The 20501-nt window shown below is 52.3% G+C and overlaps 1 protein-coding gene across 2 annotated transcripts; it reads right to left on the bottom strand.

Moving 5' to 3' along the window:
• Positions 1-31: 31 nt before the first annotated feature.
• Positions 32-20321, bottom strand: SRRT (serrate, RNA effector molecule). Of its 2 annotated transcripts, none has more exons than XM_014578330.3 (20): positions 19692-20321; positions 18786-18924; positions 17915-18043; positions 11192-11341; positions 10924-11115; positions 6729-6898; positions 6220-6389; positions 5903-6004; positions 5598-5712; positions 5198-5373; positions 5048-5109; positions 4898-4976; positions 4472-4663; positions 4056-4226; positions 3766-3919; positions 3107-3300; positions 2633-2789; positions 2285-2374; positions 381-477; positions 32-286 (listed from the first exon to the last, which is right to left on the bottom strand). In XM_014578330.3, exons 2-20 carry the CDS (start codon positions 18902-18904, stop codon positions 211-213), a joined length of 2595 nt encoding a protein of 864 aa, XP_014433816.2. In that variant the 5' UTR covers positions 18905-18924; positions 19692-20321; the 3' UTR covers positions 32-210. The 2 variants fall into 2 exon arrangements, with proteins under 2 accessions (XP_014433816.2, XP_006132708.2); XM_006132646.4 differs by having other exon boundaries at positions 10924-11112; positions 19692-20315.
• Between the last annotated feature and the right edge of the window lie 180 nt (positions 20322-20501).

The following is a 20501-nucleotide window of genomic DNA, read 5'->3' as shown; positions in this document are numbered from 1 at the left end:
CCCTGTTGCTAAGTAATGCAGGATGGCCAGCTGAGGTTTATATCCATGGATTTATTGAAATCAAGTTGGGACCGACAAAATGAAATGTACAAAAGGAAAATGTATGGGGGTGGGGCGGTAAAGTCGGCAGCAGACATTTGTATAAAAAAAACAGGGGAGGGGCAGTCTGTGGGGAATGAGGCGGAGCTTAAAACAAGGGGCAGTGCCATCTCAGAAGAAATCCACATCCTCAGGGGCATCGAGGTCTCTGTACTCGACGATAGCGCGGGGGTCACCCCGAACCATCCTGGGGGAGAGATGGAGCAGGTGAGAGCCATGGGCCAGTCCAGTTCCACATGCACTCCCGTCACCCCTCGATGGGTTCAACCTTCCCCACCTACCTGTTCCGTGGTTTGTTCAGGTAGCCGCCCTGCCCCCGGAAACTGTCATAGTTACCTCGGCCAGCGGCATAGGGGGCATGAGGGTAGGGGGGACCTCCTGCAGGAGAGACACAGGGACACGTCAGCAGAGTCCAACACCGCATAGTCTTATCATCCAGGGACCTCTTGCCCAGTGTCAAGATGCAGCCATCTTTGGGGTAGGGCGGCTGGTTACACAGGGACCCCTCAGCCGGTGCTGAGATGCAGCCACCTCTGGTGCTGGGACCCTTTGCCCAACACTCAATCCTCATCTAGCTCCCAGCAGCACAGCACACTCTAGTGCAGTGGTTCTCAAACTTTTTGGCCTGTGGACCACCTGGCCCAATGTAAACCTTTCCACAGACCACCAGATACTAATGGAAACTCACCATTAATTACACCTAAGCCATTTTGCTAGTGCTGCAGCTAGGGAGAACTGCTTAATTTAAATTATTAAACAGAATTAAGTGTTTTAACTCTCTCGTGTTACTTTATCAAACTTCATTTGAAATAAAGTATCAATGTATGTCCAACACAAAAGGTTCCCATGTTTTCTTTATTTATTGCAGGTGTGAGGAACATTTTTGTTGGGGGCCATTGACCCACAGAAAAATCAGTTGGGGGCCACACAAATGACAAGCAAAAAATTCTCCTTTAAAAACCCGCAACCCTCAGTGATGTGGCCCCCCACTGATACATCTCACTCCTTTAGCGCTCCAATCCCACGAGGTGAGAGGAAGGGACAGGAAAGACCGAGGTTCAGGCCTTCCCATAGGCCAGATTTACTTTTCTGGGGTTCTGGAGTTAGTGGATTTTATGGACCTCCTTAGGTTCTGGAGTGGGGAAAAATGAGGGGTTCCGTGTGTGTGAGAGGGCTCCTAGTGAGTGGAATAGGGATGGGGTGAGGAAGCAGGATTTGGGAGGGAGGTAGCGTACAGAATAAGGCTGGAATTAGGGTGTCTGGCCGGGGGAGGGAGCAGAAGCAAGGGAGGGTGGCCAGGAGGAAGGATGCAAGGAGCAACAGGGAAGCAGGAGCAGGTCTGGCCAGGAGGGAGGGTGCAGGAACAAACTGGGAGTAGGGTGTCTGGCCGGGGGCAAGAATGCCTAGCGATAAAGCTGGGGGGGGAGGGACAGAGTGGCTGCGGGGGTTCAGGGAGATGGGGGGCAGGGTGCCTCTGGGAATAGGAATGGGGTCAGGGTGTCTCGAGGGGAGGGGGATGTTCAGGGAAATGGGGGGGAGGGGAGGATGAATGCAGTGCACCAAGGCAGGGGTGGGCAAGTGGGTGACCCTGAGGTGTCCAGTCCTGCTGAGGGTGGTGTCCCGTAGGGTCTGGTCCATGGCACCCTTGGGGGGGCAGGCACTGAGATGGCTTGGCCCCTCTCCCCAGATGAGTCCCTGTGGGTGCAAAGCCTGAAGGGCTCTGAGCTCCCACCTGCATCCTGTGGGGTTCTCAGCCCCAGCGCCGCCGCCTAGCCCTGCGCAATCCAACCTGCAGCCTGTCCCACAGGTGCAACTGAGGGATGCGCTGCTCTTACCATGGTGACCACGAGCTCAGGAGGGCCTAGGCGAGGTGGACACCCAGTGGTGGGTGGGACTCTCATATGGAGGGGGCCGGGGCAGTGCCCCTCCACGTGTAACTCTGTGGCCCGCGGAGTGTGTGGACACATGAGAGTTTGCTTTCGTCACCTCCCTGCCTGCCTGCCAGAGCTGCTGCTGCAGCCTCTCGGCTGGCTCCAGTGCTGGCTCCCTGCTGAGGAGGGGAGGGAGGCTGAGCTCCCACCGTGGTCTACCCGGGCACTTTGAGAACCACTGCTCTAGTGCCATATGAGGAGCCAGCAATGACTGTGAGGTTAGAATGCCCCCCAGTGAGTCTCCCTCAACGTACCACCATATCCCATCATGGGTGGGCGGGGCTGTCCATAGGGCATTAGGCCCTGGGGCGTCTGGTGAGGATACGGCAGCCCAGGGGTAAGACCTAGAAGGAGAACAAAGAAACTGAAGATGCGCGAGACTCTGCCACCCAGACCCTTCCCAGAGCTGGAGGGAAAATTCAGGAGTCCTGGCTCCCAGCTGCTGTCACTCACTAGTTCCCCCAGTGGTCGGAGAGGGGAGCAGCAGATCCCTCTCCACATAAAGGCTGTGAGTCCCCCTGCAAGACTCAGGAGAACACACAGCCCCCAAGATATGACACTCCCCCCGCCCCTCCCCACCATCTCTCGGGGGCACTACGTACCCTGCCCTGGTACAGGGGGCTGGTTGGCTTTGAGCTCGGGTAATGCTGGGCGCTTGGCGTCCATCAGGAAGCTGTTGAAGAAGGACACCTCCTTCTTCACCTCCTCGATCTTCTCCGCATGCTTGTTGAATATGTGCTTGCGTACAAACTCAGGACCCTGCCGGGTGTTGGGGGTGTCAATCAGGGCATATCCTCCCCTGCCCTCTTCCTCCCTCTCTCCCCTGGCCAAGAGCTGCCTCCACCAGCCCCCTGCTTGGACCCCCCTTCTTTCCCAGGCTGAAAGCTGCCCCCACTAGCTCCCCTGCCTGGACCCCCTCTTTCCTCCTGGACAAGAGCCTGCCCCCTCCAGCCCCCTGCTCAGATCCCCCCTCCCTCCTCTGGCTGAGAGCTGCCCCCACCAGCTCCCCTTCCTCGATGCCCCCTCCCTGCCCTGGCCGAGAGCTGCCCTCCTCCCGCACAGATCTTCCCCCACACCTTGAATTTCTTGCCACTGAGTGGGCAGAGCCACTTGTCCTTGCCCAGCTCTTGGGTGTTGGCCGTAACAAACTTCTCCACCTCCTGCTCTGGGTCCTTCTTGCCCATCTTCTGGGCCTCCTCCTCTGACAGCGACTCCCGCACAGTGGACAGTGGAGACAGCTTCTCCTCGAAAGTCTTCTGCCATTCGGCCACTGCCGGGAGAACCCAGGAGTCGTGGCTCCCAGCCCCCTGCTCCAACCCAGGAGTCGTGGCTCCCAGCCCCCTGCTCCAACCCAGGAGTCGTGGCTCCCAGCCCCCTGCTCCAACCTACCAGCCCCCACTCCTCTCCCAGAGCCAGAGCGAGAACCCAGGGGTCCTGGCTCCCAGCCCCCTGCTCCAACCCACCAGCCCCCACTCCCCTCCCAGAGCCGGAGCGAGAACCCAGGGGTCCTGGCTCCCAGCCCCCTGCTCCAACCCACCAGCCCCCACTCCCCTCCCAGAGCCGGAGCGAGAACCCAGGGGTCCTGGCTCCTAGCCCCCTGCTCCAACCTACCAGCCCCCACTCCCCTCCCAGAGCCGGAGCGAGAACCCTGGGGTCCTGGCTCCCAGCTTCCCCCCTTCTCCCCTCTGTGCTCCACCGCCAGCTCCCATGGATGGAGGCAGGCGCCCAGCAGTACCTTCCCCATGGCTGACGCGGTTGGGTGGCATAGGCCCACGCACGTGGATGATGCCGCAGCGATTGGGCATCTCGTCCTCATTGAGATACTCCGAGGTGTTGTAATAATCCACAGAGTGCACAATGCGCAGGTAGAGCAGCAGCTTGTCCAGCACCTGGAGCACAGGGGGAAGGAGGTTGATGGTGGGATGTCAGGTCCAGATGAAAGGCCTGTGCCAGCCAGCCAATTCCCACTCTAAGGCCGGGTGGGAGCCGGCGCCCCCTAGAGGGGACAGGCCCCCTCTGCCCCACCTTGATGAGCTTTTCGTCTCTCTCCACGTTGATCTCAGCTGGGTTCCCCTCCTTGGGGGGCTCGTCCGTGGCCTCCCCACTCTTCCCCAGCAGCTCTTCCTCCTCTGCGCTCACCTCCTCAATCAAGTAGTCCGTGATGTTCTTCAGGATGGGGTTCTGTGAGGGCAGGCTCTGGAGGGCAAGGCATGGCACAGATGAGTGGCAGGGCAGAGTGGGGAGCCCCCACGGGAGAGTGACAAGGGGCCAACCCAAAAGCCTTTGCACTGTCTGGGAAGAGGGTGGGTGGGAGAAGTGAAATGGGCCCCAAATCCTCTGAGTTAGAAGCAGGGTCACAGTGGGTCGTCCCAGTCACCAAGGGATGCCAAGGTGAGGCGGGGTGGGGGTGAGGGTGGGGGCCGCCCCTGCCGTGTACTGACCGAGAGCTGGGTGCCCTCGCAGGGCTCGCCTGCACCCCACAGCTGAGTGCGGTCATCCAGGGTGTGGATCAGCTTGGCTGCTAGCTTGATGTCATTGCGCACAATCTGCTTGTGCTGTGTGATGCCGTTCACATTGCGCACACGACGTGTCAGGTCCCGGTTCACGCCTGGGCTCAGCTCACACTCCCGTAGCTGGCGGGGGAGAGTGGAGACACAGTGACCAGCCAGTTACATAGGGTCCCTTCTCCTGGCACGGAGATGCAGCCACCTCTGGGGTGGGGCGGCTGGTCACACAGGGACTCCTCGCCCGGCGCTGAGATGCATGGGGACCCCTTGCTTGGACACTGGGATGCACGCCCCTATTCTTGGTGGGAAGCAGTGGCAGAGCCTGGGGCATGCCCCCCTGCCACGGGGGCGCTGCCTTACCCGGATGTTCTGCAAGCTCCAGCAAATCTCCTTGATGTTCACACTGCGGTTGAAGGTGACCCAGCCCCTGCGGAAAAACCTGAGACAGACGCCCAGAGTTAGTGCCTGGAGGCACAGCTCCCCCGCACCCTCCCGCCCACCACCGCCTACCTCCGTTCAGGCTGAGGGTCGGACAGCGCCACTCGCATGAAGCCCGGGTAGCGTTTGCAGAGCTGGGGCAGAGAGAGATCAGGGAGAGCATTAGGAAAGGGGCTGGATCTATTCTCCCTCCCCCACCCGGATATGAGCACCCCAGCTCACCGCCACAATCTCAGCCTGGGAGATGTTGGGCGCGATGTTACGCATGAAGAGGGAGCATGTCTTGTGCAGTGGACGAGGTTTGCATTCCCCCCCATCCTTCTCCTTGGTCTTCGCCACCACTGCCGCCTCCTCCTCCTCGGCCTTCTTCTCTTCCTTGGGTTTCTCCTCTGCACCCCCTGCAAGACCTGGCACATCAGAGTCGGGGGAGGGAAAGGGGGCTGGCCTTGTGCCCCATTCCACACACCCCTAAGCCAACCAGTCCCCACCCTAGGGCCGGTGTCCCCTAGATGGGACAAGCCCCTGCTCCATTCCCTGTCCTTCCCAAGCCAGCCAGGGCCTGCCCTGGGGCCAGGCGGGAGCCGGCATCCTTAGAGGGAATAGAGCCCCCCACGACTCTCACCCTCCTTGTCGTCGTCCTCGGCATGGCCGCTTTCTGACTCTGTCTCTGACTCGGAGACACTGCCCTCGTCATAGCTGTCATCCCCACTGCGCTTCCGCTTCCGCTTCTTGCTAGCCTGAGAGGAGAAGGGGGTGCGTGGTGAATGGTGCAGCCAGGGAGCAGAGCCAGCAAGGCTGACACAGGACAAGCAGGAACCAGCATGATAGGAGGGGAGCCATCAGGAGCTTAGGAGCAGGGCAGAGGATAAATGGGCTGGGCCAATTCAGAGTGGGAAGAGCAAAGGGGGGTGGAGCTCCAGGACTCACCTTTTTGGTCTCTTTCTCTGGTTCTTCCTCCTTCTCCGGCTTCTCTTCTTCCTCCGCAGAGGATTTCTTGGCTTTATCCTCAACTGGCTCGTCACCATCAGCCTGGGGAAACAGATAGAACCCATCAGGGTTCCCTGACAAGTCCCCTGACAAGTCTGCCTCCACCGTGACAGGATAAGGAATCTCTACTCAGCTCCTGGGGCCGGCACCCACCACCCTCAAATCTGGGCGAGCAGGCCCAGTGGGGAAACCGAGGCACAGCTACATGGCACCTGAGGCTGAGCCAGGATTGAATCTTGTTAGTCAGCTCCCCTGACCTTTTTGCCTTCCTCCTTCTTGTCGTCTTTGTCTGAGCCCTTCCGGTCCACGTCGGGCAGGCGGTTGTCCTCCTTTTTCCCTGGCTCAGCCTTATCCTGCCTCTCCTCCTCTTCTTCCTGGTCCAGAATTTTGAGGTCATTCTCTGTGCCGCCCTCCATCTTGATCACCGCTGGTGGGAGGGAAAAAAAAATCGGCATGGGTAAGTTGTGCAATAATCTGTGATTATAGGTGTGACCTGGAGAAGACGCCCGCCCTCCATACCTCAGGTGGGCCCTCACGCAAGAGGATAAGATAAAGGAAACAGCAGATAGAAGAGCTACTACAGTTGCTGCAGGGGAGAATCTCTCTTGAACTCCAGCAGCCGAGATGCCAGTATTTGGACTCCAGGAGCTTGGGCATTTCCAGTCCTTCAGCTCCCCAGACACACAGGGTCTTTGGACCTGAACATGGGATCTTTGGCACCAAAGCCTGCCCGTTTCAGCCCCCCCATCCCTCAAATTTTCCCTACCAGCATCAAGCATCTTGATGATAGCATTGGCCTTGTCGATATCCAACTGCAAGTTCTCGAACCAGCCATTGTCCATGAGGTAGAGAAAGACACTGAGCCGGTTCTGCAGGGCACTGTGGGCTTCCTGTTTTCTCTTCCCAGCTTCATCCGGGTGGTACTTGGAGCGGAACCTTCGAGCCGGGAGGAAGGGAAAAGGCAGACAAGGCAAGGTCAGAACAGGGTCTAGAGTGCGTGGGGAGGAAGCCACTTAACCCAAGCCTCTAAAGGAGCTGCACATGCAGGTTGCATTGGACAGGGGGAGGCATTGTAAAAAGACCGGGGGGGGGCCAGAAAATGGGGGAAAGCAGGGATGAGCCCCCCACCCCGGATCTTATTTATCGACGATTCGAGGCAGATGTTGGTGAAGAAAAAAAAATGATTTTCCCACATCATGGGTTTTTTTTTAAGCTATGCTCGTTTGCTATGGGCCACCACCTAAGCCCAGGGTGCAGGGAAGGGGGATCGGTCTGACACTGTTAGCAAAGTGCTGGGCAGAGGATGTTAAAATTGGCTGCTCAGACCCTCACTCATGCTGCAAGAGTTAAGTGAGCTGAGCATGGATTGAGGGTCAGGACATCTGTGGCTTGGGGAGCAGGGTCTAAGGAGCTAGAGCTGGGAGCCAGGACTCCTGGGTTCTTCCCAGCACTGCTGCATGGCCCTAGGGCATGTCATTCTCCCTCCCTATGTCTATTCAGCCAGACCCCAACAGGCCCCCGTCGGTCTTAGGTCAACGGGACCAGATCCCAGCTGGGTTCCATTGGCTGTCACCCCACCAGGGTGAATGAGGCCAGATCCCGTCCATCACTTCAAAGGGCAGAATGGGGCCAGATGACCTCTGGAAGCCTGGAACCCAGCACACCAAGGTCCCTTAGCGCCACTTCTAATCTCATACCAATTGCTTCCTCCAGGTGCCACCAAGCCTTTGGCTAGTTAGAGGTCTTTGGGCAGGGAATCCAGGTAACACCCAGCTAGGACGTAGCTCTCCCCACCAGTAGATCTCAACTGACTCGATTCAGCGTCTGGTCCAAACAGGAGCTGAGATCTCAGTCACAGGGGGTGCTCTAAGGGCACCCATAGTACCAGTTTTAACACTATGTCAGTGCCTGACTCTCCTGGCTCTCCACGGGACTAAACTTCTTGCTAGAAACCAAGATTTTGGGCCAGAATTTAAGTGTCCACTTGTTTCAGATCATCTGGGAAGTGGATTTTAAAAAGAACCCCGTGGCTGACAGGCAGGGCCATCAAACCCCCATTTTTATCTCGCAGGAGGGGGGACGGTAGATGTGATTATTTAATCGTACTGTATTTTTTTACATTTTTTTAAAAGAGTTGAGCTCCGATGGAATAAGACAGAACACGTGTCATACATACACTGAGGATCAACTCCAGCTTGCCGACGGGAGCCTGAGAAATTCCTTCGGTGGTTTTAACCACGGGCGCTTTATTTTGGCTATGGCGCACGGACACATGCGTGCACTCCCTCTCTCTCGCCGAACGGTTTATGGAACCAAAAACAAAAAAATAAATCCCGAGTTGGTTGCTTTGGTTGGTTTGTTTGTGGCTAGCTGTCTGATTCCTGACCACTGTACATTCAGCTACGCACTGCATTGTGCTCAGTGCACCAGCCCTGGCTATCTAGCTAAAAAAATGCGCAGGCAAGAGAGAGGAGCAGAAAAACAAAAACAAAAAAAATCAAGAGATTTAGATTCTCCAAGCTGACGGCAAAAGTGACTTCTGATTTTGAATTCTCTTGATTCTGGCACTTGGGAGGAGGGGAAAAAAGGTCAATTAACAGTTATCATCCACACACACCAAAAATAAATAAATAAAATAAAATAAAATTAAGAGACGGTGGTTAAAACTAAGAAAAACCTGTTAAATAGCACCCAAGAACCACACACACAGCACCCAAGAAGCACACGCAGAAGTCACTGCAACGCTCCTAATTCACTGCAGGAGGGACTGGTACCCTCATATGGTGACAAGGTAAAATGAGGCATGGTGGATTATGCCCTTGGTCTGGAGGCAGCATGATGGGTTGGGGTGGGGAGTACAGCTGAAAGCCAGGACTCCTGGGTTCTCTCCCTGGCTGGGGGGGGGGGGGGGGGAGTGGACTTTCGAGGGTTAGAACGAGGGGCTGGAAGGTAGTATTGTCTAGTGTCAAGAAATCAGGTTGGCTAGGTTCTATACCCAACTCAGATTCGTGATCTTGGGCAAATCATGTCTCTTTGTGCCTCAGTTTCCCTTCCTGCCCTGTTCTCTGTCTCGACTGGAAACCTTGGGACAGAGACTGTTGCTTGCTGGTGCTTTGTACAAAGAAGCCTCAATCTCAGCAAGGCACCCTGCACGGTACCCTTCCTCCACCCCTGCTCTGGGATTTTAGCCACTACTGGAACACATCTCTCATAAACCATGCTTGTTTTACAGATGGGGAAACCGAGGCATGGAAGCTGCCTGTCAGACTCAAGTGGACTGGCTCTTACCCCCCGTTCTCCCACTGCTTTCCTGATCCAATTGGGACCCCAGCTAGCAAGCCAGCAACTTCAGCATCTGCTCGGGCATGTGGCAAATGTGCTGAGCCAGAGGAATAACAGCTAGTGCCATGGCTAGGATTCACGGAGAATAACTCCCTAGTGTTTCTCAACATCCAGTGTCAGGGAGCTCCAGGACAGAATTTAAGAAAACAGCAAGCCAGTACTCAGTAGCAGAAAGGTTGAGAAACTCTGGTCCAGTCTATAAAGCCAGCTGTTAAATTTCACCCCATATGGAGACTGAAAACTCAAATTTTCATAGAATCATAGAACACTAGAACTGGAAGGGACCTCGAGAGGTCATCAAGTCCAGTCTCCTGCCCTCAGGGCAGATCAAGCACCATCTAGATCAGTGTTTCTCAACCAGTGGTACCAATACCCTTAGGGGTACTTGAGAGAAGTCTGGGGGGTTCTTCAACACAACTGAAATTTGAAGAAAACTGATTTTTTGTTTTAAGTTTTACTGCGTTTTATTATTTTTGTACTTTTTACCCCCAAAAACTTCATTGACCACCCGGCTACAATTAAGTTGTTTAAACAAATGTGTTGCAATGGTAGAAAAAAATTGTGCATGTCTGAAAACTGTAGGTACTGGGGGTACTTATACTTTTTTTTTTTAAAAAAAGGGGGTACTTTATAAAAAAAAAAAAGGTTGAGAAACACTGATCTAGATCATCTCTGACAGGTGTCTATCCAAACTGCTTTAGCTAAGAACTTCCCCCACCCCCAAGGCCTCAAAAGGGATGAATGTCAAGTGCCTTTGAATTCTCTGTCCTCTTCCTTCCTTTTCACACCATGATTCCCCCAGGGCCATTTTTAGGGAGCCAGCTTGACACTCTGAAAGAGCCTTGTTTCAAGGGGTTAAAACTGAGTAAAAAGAGTTTCTAATGACCCTTTCCCCTTTTCCTAAGCACTGATCCGCAGGGAAAACACAGAGCATTCTCGGGGCAGGAGGTGCTAGTGAAAAGACAGGCCAAACCCACAGAGCTCTGGGAAACTGACACAGTGCCAGAGTTCTGACTGGGGCACAGCTAAAAAGCTAGTGACAGAAGAGGCAGGACCAGTTTCCCAGAGTTAGCTGCACAACTAGCTTTTGTTCCAGGGCAGGGATCCAGACATGCTAGGTCAGAACCACTGGGCCATTAATGGCAAAACCACCTTCCCTTTTCCCCTCCCCCACCTCCCTGCATGATATCAGAACTGCCAGATTGTGTGTTTCAGCTTCCTGCCTATCCTACACCGGATCAGAACCACAGGCTCATCCAATACCTGCTCAACTGGATCAGAACCAGTGGCCTGAATATTGCAGCATTCCCAGCTCCCCTAGACTGGATAAGAATCATCCGGTCTGTTTATTAGCTGACTCTATCACCCCTGCCCAATCGGATCAGAACCACAGACGAATGCGGCAGCACCTACATCTCCTTCCTAACTTGGATCCTCCAGTCTGTGAATTTCACCACTTTCAGCACTGAATCAGAGCTGCTATCCCACCCCAGTGACCTCAGCCCTCCACAAAACTCTGCCCTGCTGGGTCCATCCAGTTCTGTCTCGGGACCGGATCAGACACTCACGCCCACATGCACCCAGCACACGGGGGAAGCCAGGCCCTGTGGCAGACGTACCACTCCTCGTCCTTGTGCGCCAGGAAGAAATCCTGCATCTGCTGGCGCCGGAAATCCAGCTTGTAGTCGTTGTACCGCTTGACAGCCTCCGTCTCGTCCACCGAGTCATCCAGGGACAGCAGGAACTCCTTGAAACTCTTCATGACTGGTGGTGCCATGCCGACGTCCACTTCTGCAATGTTGCCCAGCCTGCTTGAGAGAGCTGAGATGGTCAGCATGTGGGAAGCCAGTGGGGTTGGCAGGGAAGGCCGAGGAGGGGGTTATTTACCTGGCTTGGATGGGTAGAAGGTGGTGCTGTTGCATGACATGCATTTCGGGATGCGCCCAAGGCTGCGGAGGTCCGTAAGTGGGGCCAGCGGTTGCCCCGCTGTATGGCATCTCGTACCCACTGTGGTAGGGGTCAGCACTGTGCTCATCCCTGTTGGGGGAGAAGTGAAGGGTCAAAATCACTTTGGGGGAGCTGCAGGACAAATGGCTGGGGTCTGCAAGCTCTGGGGCATAGCCGCTCAGATCACTATAATTTGTTTATCCAGTGATGTTACCAGAAGGGATATGATCACAGCTTTCAAGTACCTGAAACAATGATGGGCAGCCTGTGTCTCTCCGGGGCTCTACATGCAGCCTGCCACACATTTTATTTCCTGTTGCTCACGCACAGGGTTGTCAGATTCTGCTATTTTCTGTCCACGTGTATTTTTCTACCAGTTTTAGTAAAGTAACACACACGTACAGCAAAGACCCGTGAAGTCAGGTGTGTGCTGATAGCACACAACATTGACCATGAGAGCCGTGCGCTCCCTTTGTATCCAGTCAAAGTGCTACTACAGTTCAATTGGCACAGCCCAGAAATTCTAGGTATGCAGCCACAGTTAGCAAGAGTACTCTATCCCAAGAGACTGTCATGGTAACAACAATCTTGTGGCCCACAGAGATAAAGGAGGGCCACTCACACAGCCCACTTAGTAGCCTAGGCTGCCCACTGGTGACCTAAAAATTTGTTACAAAGAGGAGGAAGAAAAATTATTCTCCTTAACCTCTGATGACAGGACAAGAAGCAAATGGGCTTAAATTGCAGCAAGGGAGGTTTAGGTTGGATATTAGGAAAAACTTCCTGTCGGGGTGGTTAAGCACTGGAATACATTTCCTATGGAGGTTGTGGAATCTCCATCACTGGAGATTTTTAAAAGCAGGTGAAACACTCCCGTCAGGGATGCTCTAGCTGGTCCTGCCATGAGTGCAGGGGACAAGACTTGATGATCTCAGGTGCCATCCAGGTCTAAGATTCTATACATGCATAATCACCATATGTTGAATGCAGTGGAATTGCAGGATCACAGAAGTAGAAAATTTATTAGTAATCAGGAGGGATAATTACCTATTAGGTCTGGAACACAAGGCCTGTAAGATTTTAGGTTAGACATACTAAGCCCTTAGAGTTAAGAAATACTTGACAAATCAGTGACTCTTGACCAGTGCTCTGTATGCAGAGGTCTTCCCGGGGTTCATCGACTTCTCTGGGCATTTTCCTAGTTTTATAGCTGGCTACATACAAAGCACTACCACAACCAGTAAACACTCAAGCTGCACCCAGAAAATGACTTGTCAGTCGATGGTATATGCAGCACTACAAACATGTAAGCAGAGTATTTTTATTCCAATGGATTTTTTTCATAGTTATATAGTAAAAATGTAAGTCAGTTATTTCTCTATACCAGCGTGCTGTGACCCTTTTGTATTTTTATGTCTGATTTTGGAAGCACAAAGTTTTTAAGGGAGGTGAAACTTGAGGGTACACAAGGCAAATCAGACTCCCAAAAGGGGTACGGTCATTTGGAAAGGTTGAGAGCCACTGATTTAAGTAACCAAAGAATGACACTATGCCACAAGATGAAGGGAAAAGATGGACCAATGGGTGGTACCGCAAGTAACAGATAGTAAGATTCACTTTCAATTACAAGTTGCCTGGTAGTCACATTTTTCCCCCCAATGGATGTGCATAAACACTAATGAGAATCAAAGGAACTATACACAGCTGTAAACAAGGATATCCCAATAATTCTTGGGGACAATACAAGCAAGGAAAAAGAAGATTGACCCTTTCAAGCTGTAACATTAGGAAGATTTCTGGGAGCACTGCTGAGGGTCAAATGAAGGCAAATTAAATATATTATTTAATCAATGAACTGATTAAATGGGGAGAAGGCACGTCAGCCCTTCACTGAGCTGAAGGATCCTCTGACCCTGCCACAGGCAGCCCCAGCATGGGGGCTGGGAGCCAGCAGAAGCCCTCAGCCCCAGCGCGGGGGACTGCTTGTGGTCCACTATGACTGACTCCTAGATCCCTTTCTGCAATACTTCTTGGACAGTCATTTCCCATTTTGTACGTATGGAACGGATTGTTCCTTCCTAAGTGGAGTACTTTACATTTGTCCTTGTTGAATTTCATCCCATTTTCCTCAGACCATTTCTCCAATTTTGTCCAGCTCATTCTGAATTATAATCCTATCCTCCAAAACACCTGCAATCTCCTCCCAGCTTGGTATCATCTGTGAACTTTATAAGTGTACTCTCTATGCTATTATCTAAATCGTTGATGAAAACCTTGAACAGCACCAGTCTCAAAACAGATCCCTGCAGAATCCCACTTGTTATGTCCTTCCAGCATTACAGTGAACCATTGAAAGCTTATCCTATCCTAGCATGTTATGCACCCACCTTATAGTAGCCCCATCTAGGCTGTATTTTCCTAGTTTATTAATGAGAAGGTCATGCAAGAAGGTATGAAATGACCTGCTAAAGTCTAGTACATAACATCTACTGCTTCCCCCTTATCCACGAGGCTTGTTATCCTATCAAAGAAAGCTATCAGGTTGGTTTGCATGATTTGTTCTTTACCAATCCCTGCTGACTGTTACTTATCACTTTATTATCTTCCAGATGTTTGCAGATAGATTCCTTAATTATTTGCTCCACTATCTTCCCTGGAACAGAAGTTAGGCTGACTGGTCTGTAATTCCCTGGGCTGTCCTCATTTCCCTTTTTATAGATGGATGCTAAATCTGCCCTTTTCCATCTTTTGGAATCTCTCCCATTTTCCATGACATTTCAAAGGAAATAACTAATGGCTCAGATACCTCCTCAATCAGCTACTTGAATATTCTAGGATCCATTTCCTCAGGCCCTGGTGACTTGAAGACATTTAATTCATCTAAGTAATCTTTGTTCTTTTCCTATTTTAATTTCTGAACCTCTCATTTTCACCAGCATTCTCTATGCTGGGCTTCAAATCACCACCAACCTTCTTAGTGAAAACTGAAACAAAGAAGTCAGGATGCACCTCTACCATTTCTACATTTTCTATTATTGTTTTTCCCTCTTCATTGAGCAATGGACCTACACTGTCCTTGATCTTTATCTTGCATCTAATATATCTGTAGAATGTTTTCTTAACCTTTATATCTCTAGCTAATCTGAGCTTGTTTTGTGCCTTGTTCTAATTTTGCCCCTACATACTTGTTTTATTTGTTGGTATTCATCCTTTGTAACTTGACCTAGTTTCCACTTTTTGTAGATTCCTTTTTAATTTTAGATCATTCAAGATCTCCTGGCTAAGCCTTGCAGAAGAGCTGCTAGGGATACCCTTGGATGGAGTGATCATAAACTTCAGTTACACAGAAGTGTAATAAAAAACGAGGTCACAGGCTCAGGATTTTTTATTTCAAAAGCGCAAAAATTGGGGGACAAAGAGAATGAGTTGAAGAAACTGGCTGGATCAAAAAGCACAAGGTCTTAAAGGAGATTAGACTCAGAATGCAAAAGGTATCTGAAATAAGGGGGAAAAAACCTGCCTTCCAGTTCAAGGAAGATAAATTGCAAGTGACACAGCTAGGATGATAGGACTGCATGAATTTGATTTGTTTAGTCTCACAAATTGAGAGGGGAGACTGTTCACTCTCTCTAAATACATGAAGGTGGGCAAAGAGCTATTGGAGCAAAAGGCTAACATTGGCTCAAAGGATGAACCAGGAACAAATTCAAGGGGAAATTAGAAGGTTTCTAATCATCAGAGGGACTGATCTGCCTCCTGATATGAATTGTGGGGGCAAACAACTAAGCCAGTTTTAAGAGAACGCACAGATTTATGACAGGGCTGCTTGTGTTAGCTGGGGACAGGATTTGGTGGCACTGGGGGTCCCTTTATGTGCTTAATGCTTCAGGGCTGTGATCAGCTGAAATCTGAGATCAGGAAGGGTGTTTTATTTTTATAAAACCTCTATATATTCTGGGAGGTTGTTTTTTAATTTCCTTCCTCTGAGGTACCAGGGATGGTCATGGGTGGAACTGGGATTCAGGCAGGGGGTGGGGGGAGAGGAGGAGGGAGAAGGGCCAGGATTCCTTCTCGCAGGTCCTTGGCTGTGTGGTTTTTGCTCACATGCTCAGGGTCTAACAGGTCTATGAGAGAGTTTCATCTCTCTCAGCATTGTTCAGAGCAGATCATTTGCCAGGAATATCTGGGTATCGCCCGGTGATGTTATTTGATTAAAGCATGACCATAACAACCATTGTTTCTACCACTGTTATATAATTACAAAATCTTATACGGAGCATTACACATGGCCACAAAGAGCTAAGCATTCTGTAGGCTAACTGACCCAGAGTCAACCTATACAGATAGCTAGGTTAGAAAAATATGTAAAGGGTAATTAAGGCCACTCAATGCACATCAGACTAGAACTTTGAAATGCAAACCCGTATTAGGGATGTTAAAATGCATTTACTTTTGTAAATGCGTAACCACTGAAATTTTCAGTCATTCCATGTTTACATAGTGGGTAAGGGGGAAAAAAGGGAGGCAGACAAGCACCAACTCCCATCTTCTCCCCACTCCCATTGCTGTCTCTGTGGGAAGCAGAAGTGCAGGGAGGAGGGGGGCTGCAACAGGCAGATGGGAAAAGCTGGTTCCATGCATATACTGGCTCCAGCCTGCCTGCTCCCTGCACTGCTATCTCTATATCCAGGGGTGGGCAATAATTTTTGGGAGAGGGCCACTTCAAAAATTTTTGATGTGGTCCCAGGCTGCCCCGGAAGGGGCCGGACCTGGATGCTTCTGAGCTACCCCACCCACAGACCATGATCAGTCTGTGGGTGGAGCCCCTTTGCCCCCCCCCCCCCCGCACTAGGCACCCATGCCCCTGGAAGGGTGGGAAGAGGCTTCGCACACTCCCACACCCCCAGGCCAATCAGGGCCTGGGGAGTGCACGAAGCCTCCTCCTGCCCTGTGAGGAGCATGTGACACTTTGAAGTGCCACGTGCTTCTTGCGGGGCAGGGTCAGGGCAAAGTAAGCTTCGCACAGCTCTCCTGCACCCAAGCTCTGATTGGTCTGGGGATGCGGGGAGTGTGCAGCACTTCAAAGTGCTACGCATTCCTCATAGGGCAGGAGGAGGCTTCGCATGCTCCTCCTGCCCCCCAGCCAATCAAGGCCTGGGGGTGGGAGAGCTGCGTGAAGCTTCCTTCGCCCTGCCCCTGCCCTGCACAAGCGTACGGCACTTTGAAGTGCTGCGTGCTCCACACAGGGCAGGGGGGTGGGGGGAGGAAACTTTGCGTGCTCCTCCCATCCCCAGGCCAATCTGGGCCTAGGGGTGGAAGAACACTTGACATCCCCTCCCACCCTGTGAGAAGCGCATGGTACTTCAAAGCGCTGTGTGGTCCTGCCAGGGCGGGAAGAAGCTTTGCATATTCCCCCGCCCCCAGGTCCTAATTGGCCTGGGGGCAGGGGAGCAGCAGGGCCTCTGCGGGTCAAATCAACCTGCTTGGCGAGTTGGATCAGGCCCACAAAGGCCCTTTTGCCCACCCCTGCTCTATATCAGTGACACATCAAAGAGGGGGGAGAGGCAGCTCCATGGGAGCTGGCTGTGCTGCTGTCTCTGTACACTGGTACACGTTCACATTCCTAACCTGTATGGCCAGAAATTAACGTTAATAGTAGTTGTATGTGTTTACTTATATTTTGTTAGCTATTAGCCATGTAAACAGTTTCTGTTTATTACTATAATTATTGGGTCAAAGATAATATTAACATTTAGATGAATCTCTGGTGAAATAATGCGACTGTCCGTGTGTCACTTTAAAGTGACTTAATGGATACATTACCTTATGTTACTTCATGTAGTTGTTGGCCATGTTTGGGAAATGGGTTATGTCAAAGTTCACCCAGGACTTGCAGGGCCAGAAGACTATTAGAAATCTATATAAATAGAGCTCTGTGTTGATACAAAATGTATACCTGTATCTGCAAAAATGAACTACAGATATGCAGGGCTCTCTGTATAAACATCCTTGGGGCATGATCAATCTTACCACTAATCTTTTCCATCCACATGCACCAAGGGATGTGTGAATGTGCACCACCAGTAGAAACAAAAAACCTAGCTGTGGGCACTGGGCTATTCAGCTGGACAGCATCTGAATCTTCCTTGAGTGGTTGCACAAGTTCAGGAGGCAATCCTTTTAACACTCAGCGTTCCCTGTAAGCTGACTGCTTCAGCAGCTGCTCGGCAGTAATTCCAAATGCTGCCCACCTGCTTAGTAGAGCGTCCACAGCTAGGTTTTGTGTTTCAGTTGGTGCTGCACATTCACACATGCCTCGGTGCACATAAAAATATATTCTGCATGTGGGCTGAAATAATCCATGTATGGATGGAAAAGATTAGAGGGAACATTGTTCTCAGATCTGCTTGATGCTTTATCAGGGAAGCTAAGTTCTAAGATTGAGATCTTTAGTCCCATTTGGATCCCACCCAGAAATATGAATATTGGACTATAACCTACAGACTAATTCTGTAAGACCTGCCATCACTAGTATGAAACTGATCTCAGAACTGTACTTCTGTATGTATATGAAACTGATCTCAGAACTGTACTTCTGTATGTATACTGATCTTTTAACCAGGGTGGCACACTATGGGGACCCGGCAAGGGGCACTCACTCACCAGTCGCGGCGCATGCGTTTCTGCGGAGGACTCAACTCATGCCGGGGGGGAGAGAAACGCTCCCGGCGGTTGCGGTCGTAGTCCCGGTACTCGCCTCTGCTCCGGCGCTCCCGGCCACGGTCCCACTCCCTACAAGGGCAAACTGATCACCACACTGATATATTCTTCCACCAGGGAACTTCTACACTCCCCTCCACTACTATCCCCAAAAAGCAAATCATGCCACCACTAGGGATGTGAGTGGGTAACTGGCTAATCAAGCAGCATCCCCCTACCAGGTGAAGCATTGCTCCAACCCCAACACTGGGGCCAGGAGCAGAAACCCGGTGGGCTGGAATGGTGAGATCCCTCTAGTCGGTTAACTATTAGGTTAAACCAGTGTTTCCTGAATTTATTTAGCCACGGAACCCTTTTCAACTTAAAATAATTCCAAGGAACCTCTAGGGTTCCCAGAGTAAAATTTGGCAAGCAAAAAAAAAAGAGCCTTGCCAGAATTGGTTGAGCAAAAAAACCCTGCAAAATACTCTGTCTCTTTAAGGGGGGGGGGGGGGTCAATGCTGCGTTCTCACGGAACCCTTACTTTCACTTTGCGGAACCCTGGGGTTCCACGGAGCACCAATTGGGAAACACTGGGTTAAACTAATGTTTAACCAGTTAACTGTTTGACAAGGATCTCACACGCCTTGTCCCCACATGTATCTGCTAGGGCAAGATAATCAAAGATATAGAGCTCTACAGCACACCCTCCCCCAGAAAAATCACCCACACACAAGTCTCCCATGCCTTTCAGGGCAAGGCACCAACACAGCAGGATCCCTTTTCCAGGAAGCCATGATGTGACACAAACCACCTGGACTCTCCAAATTCCAACCTGTCATTCCAATCATCCCGGCGCCGGTCATCACGTTCCCGGGAGCGGTCGTAGTCACTTCTCTCCCGACGGAACTTATCCCTACGCCGGCGATCGTACTCATCATCACTATCACCCATTGCCTGGGACACCAAGAGAGCTGCACAAGCGAAAAGGTGTGGCTGGTTATGCAGAGACCCCTTTGGGGTACGTCAGCAGGTTACTATGATGAAGTGGGGGATTTGTGGGCTGCACACAGAAGGGGTTCTTCGGTGTTACTGGTTTAACAAGATATTTTGTTATAAGGGACTAGCACAGAACTAGGGACCCCAGTGACTGGTGACCAGGAGACACAGTACAGATGGCACAGCCAGTTCTGGTCAGCAGGAAGACAATGGGCTACAGGTTATCTGCCCAGTTGGTTGAGGGAAGGGGAGGGGGACAAAGGGCGGAGGAGAGGGGAGGCAAAGAAGAGAGGGACCCAGGAGTTCCTGGTTACCTGGGCAGAAGACAGAGGCCAGGGGAGGGGCTGCTGGGAAGGGATTTGGGGGCTGGGCTGGGAGGAGGGGGCTGCTGGCCTGGGCAGGGGGAGCAGGCAGAGCCCACCTGGCTGCAGGGGAGACTCAGACGTGCTGGGCTGAGGGGGGCCAGGCCTGCAGGCCTGAGAGTTCCTGTGCTGGGTTCAGTGCTCAATGAACCCTCCTGTGACGCTGGCGGAGAGTCGCTCCGGTCTGAGAACAGGGCTGCACTGGCCCCCCTGCGAGTGGAGGCCCCGGGGGCCCAGAGCGAGTGGACTCCCTGAGGGGCCCAGGGCAGAGCCAGGCGCGCTGGGAGCTCAGAGAGGGGCGGTCCCAGGAGCCAGGGGGTGTAGCCCCCGAGAAGGGGCTTCGTGCTGCAGGGAGCTCCCCCAGGACAGTGACCCCTCACCCGCTCTCGGCCCCGCGCTGCCGCCTCCAGTCCCCGGTGCCCGCGCGGCGCTCGCCGGATTCCCGGATGGAGCCGGAAAGCGAAGAAACAGACCACGCTAGGGTCGCGTGTCTATAGTTCCGGCGAGTCGCTCTGGGAGTTGGCAGATTCTGACTCTATGGTACTCAAGTGACATAGGCCGGAGCGGGCGCGCTTCTACAGTGGGAGGTGAGAAGGACGCTCTAGGACGCCGTGACTCTATGGTGGACGTGAACGGAGGAGAGACGCTCTACGGGTTAGCTGTGTACAGCTCTATGGTGCGAGTTAGGAAAAACGCTCTAAGGAGAAAGCCTCTCTATGGTCTGAGCGAAGGACAAGCCTGCTCATGAGACCTCTATGGTGCGGGCGGGCCGCTCTAAGGCAAGAGGACTCTATGGTTCGGGCGGCTCTCTACGAGGAGTGCGCCGAAACGCTAAAGCGGGTGGACTCTATGGTTCAATATGAGCGACACTCTAGGAAACAGCCGTTCCAAACTATGATAAGCGGCGGAAGAGACTCTCTAGGACGGAGGACTCTATGGTGTTAATGACTCTCTAGCTGGGACACCGCCTACTCCACTTTCCGGAGCTGCAGATGGGGACGCTCTATTGTGGGGAAAGCCCCTGCCCGCGCCCGGGCTCTCTGCCCTGCTCTGGGGCTCAGTGGCCGGGAGGGGGGTCACTTTCATGCGGCTCCAGCCAGTTCTCAAATTTGGGAGTCTACAGGGGAGCACTGTGTTGCGGAGAGGGGCTGATGGCTGAGGGGTCCACGGAGGGAGGATACAAACCACGC

The sequence above is a fragment of the Pelodiscus sinensis genome, chromosome 24 (assembly GCF_049634645.1).
Source record: "Pelodiscus sinensis isolate JC-2024 chromosome 24, ASM4963464v1, whole genome shotgun sequence".
NCBI lineage: Eukaryota > Metazoa > Chordata > Testudines > Trionychidae > Pelodiscus > Pelodiscus sinensis.
This window is presented reverse-complemented; position numbering and strand designations above follow the sequence as displayed.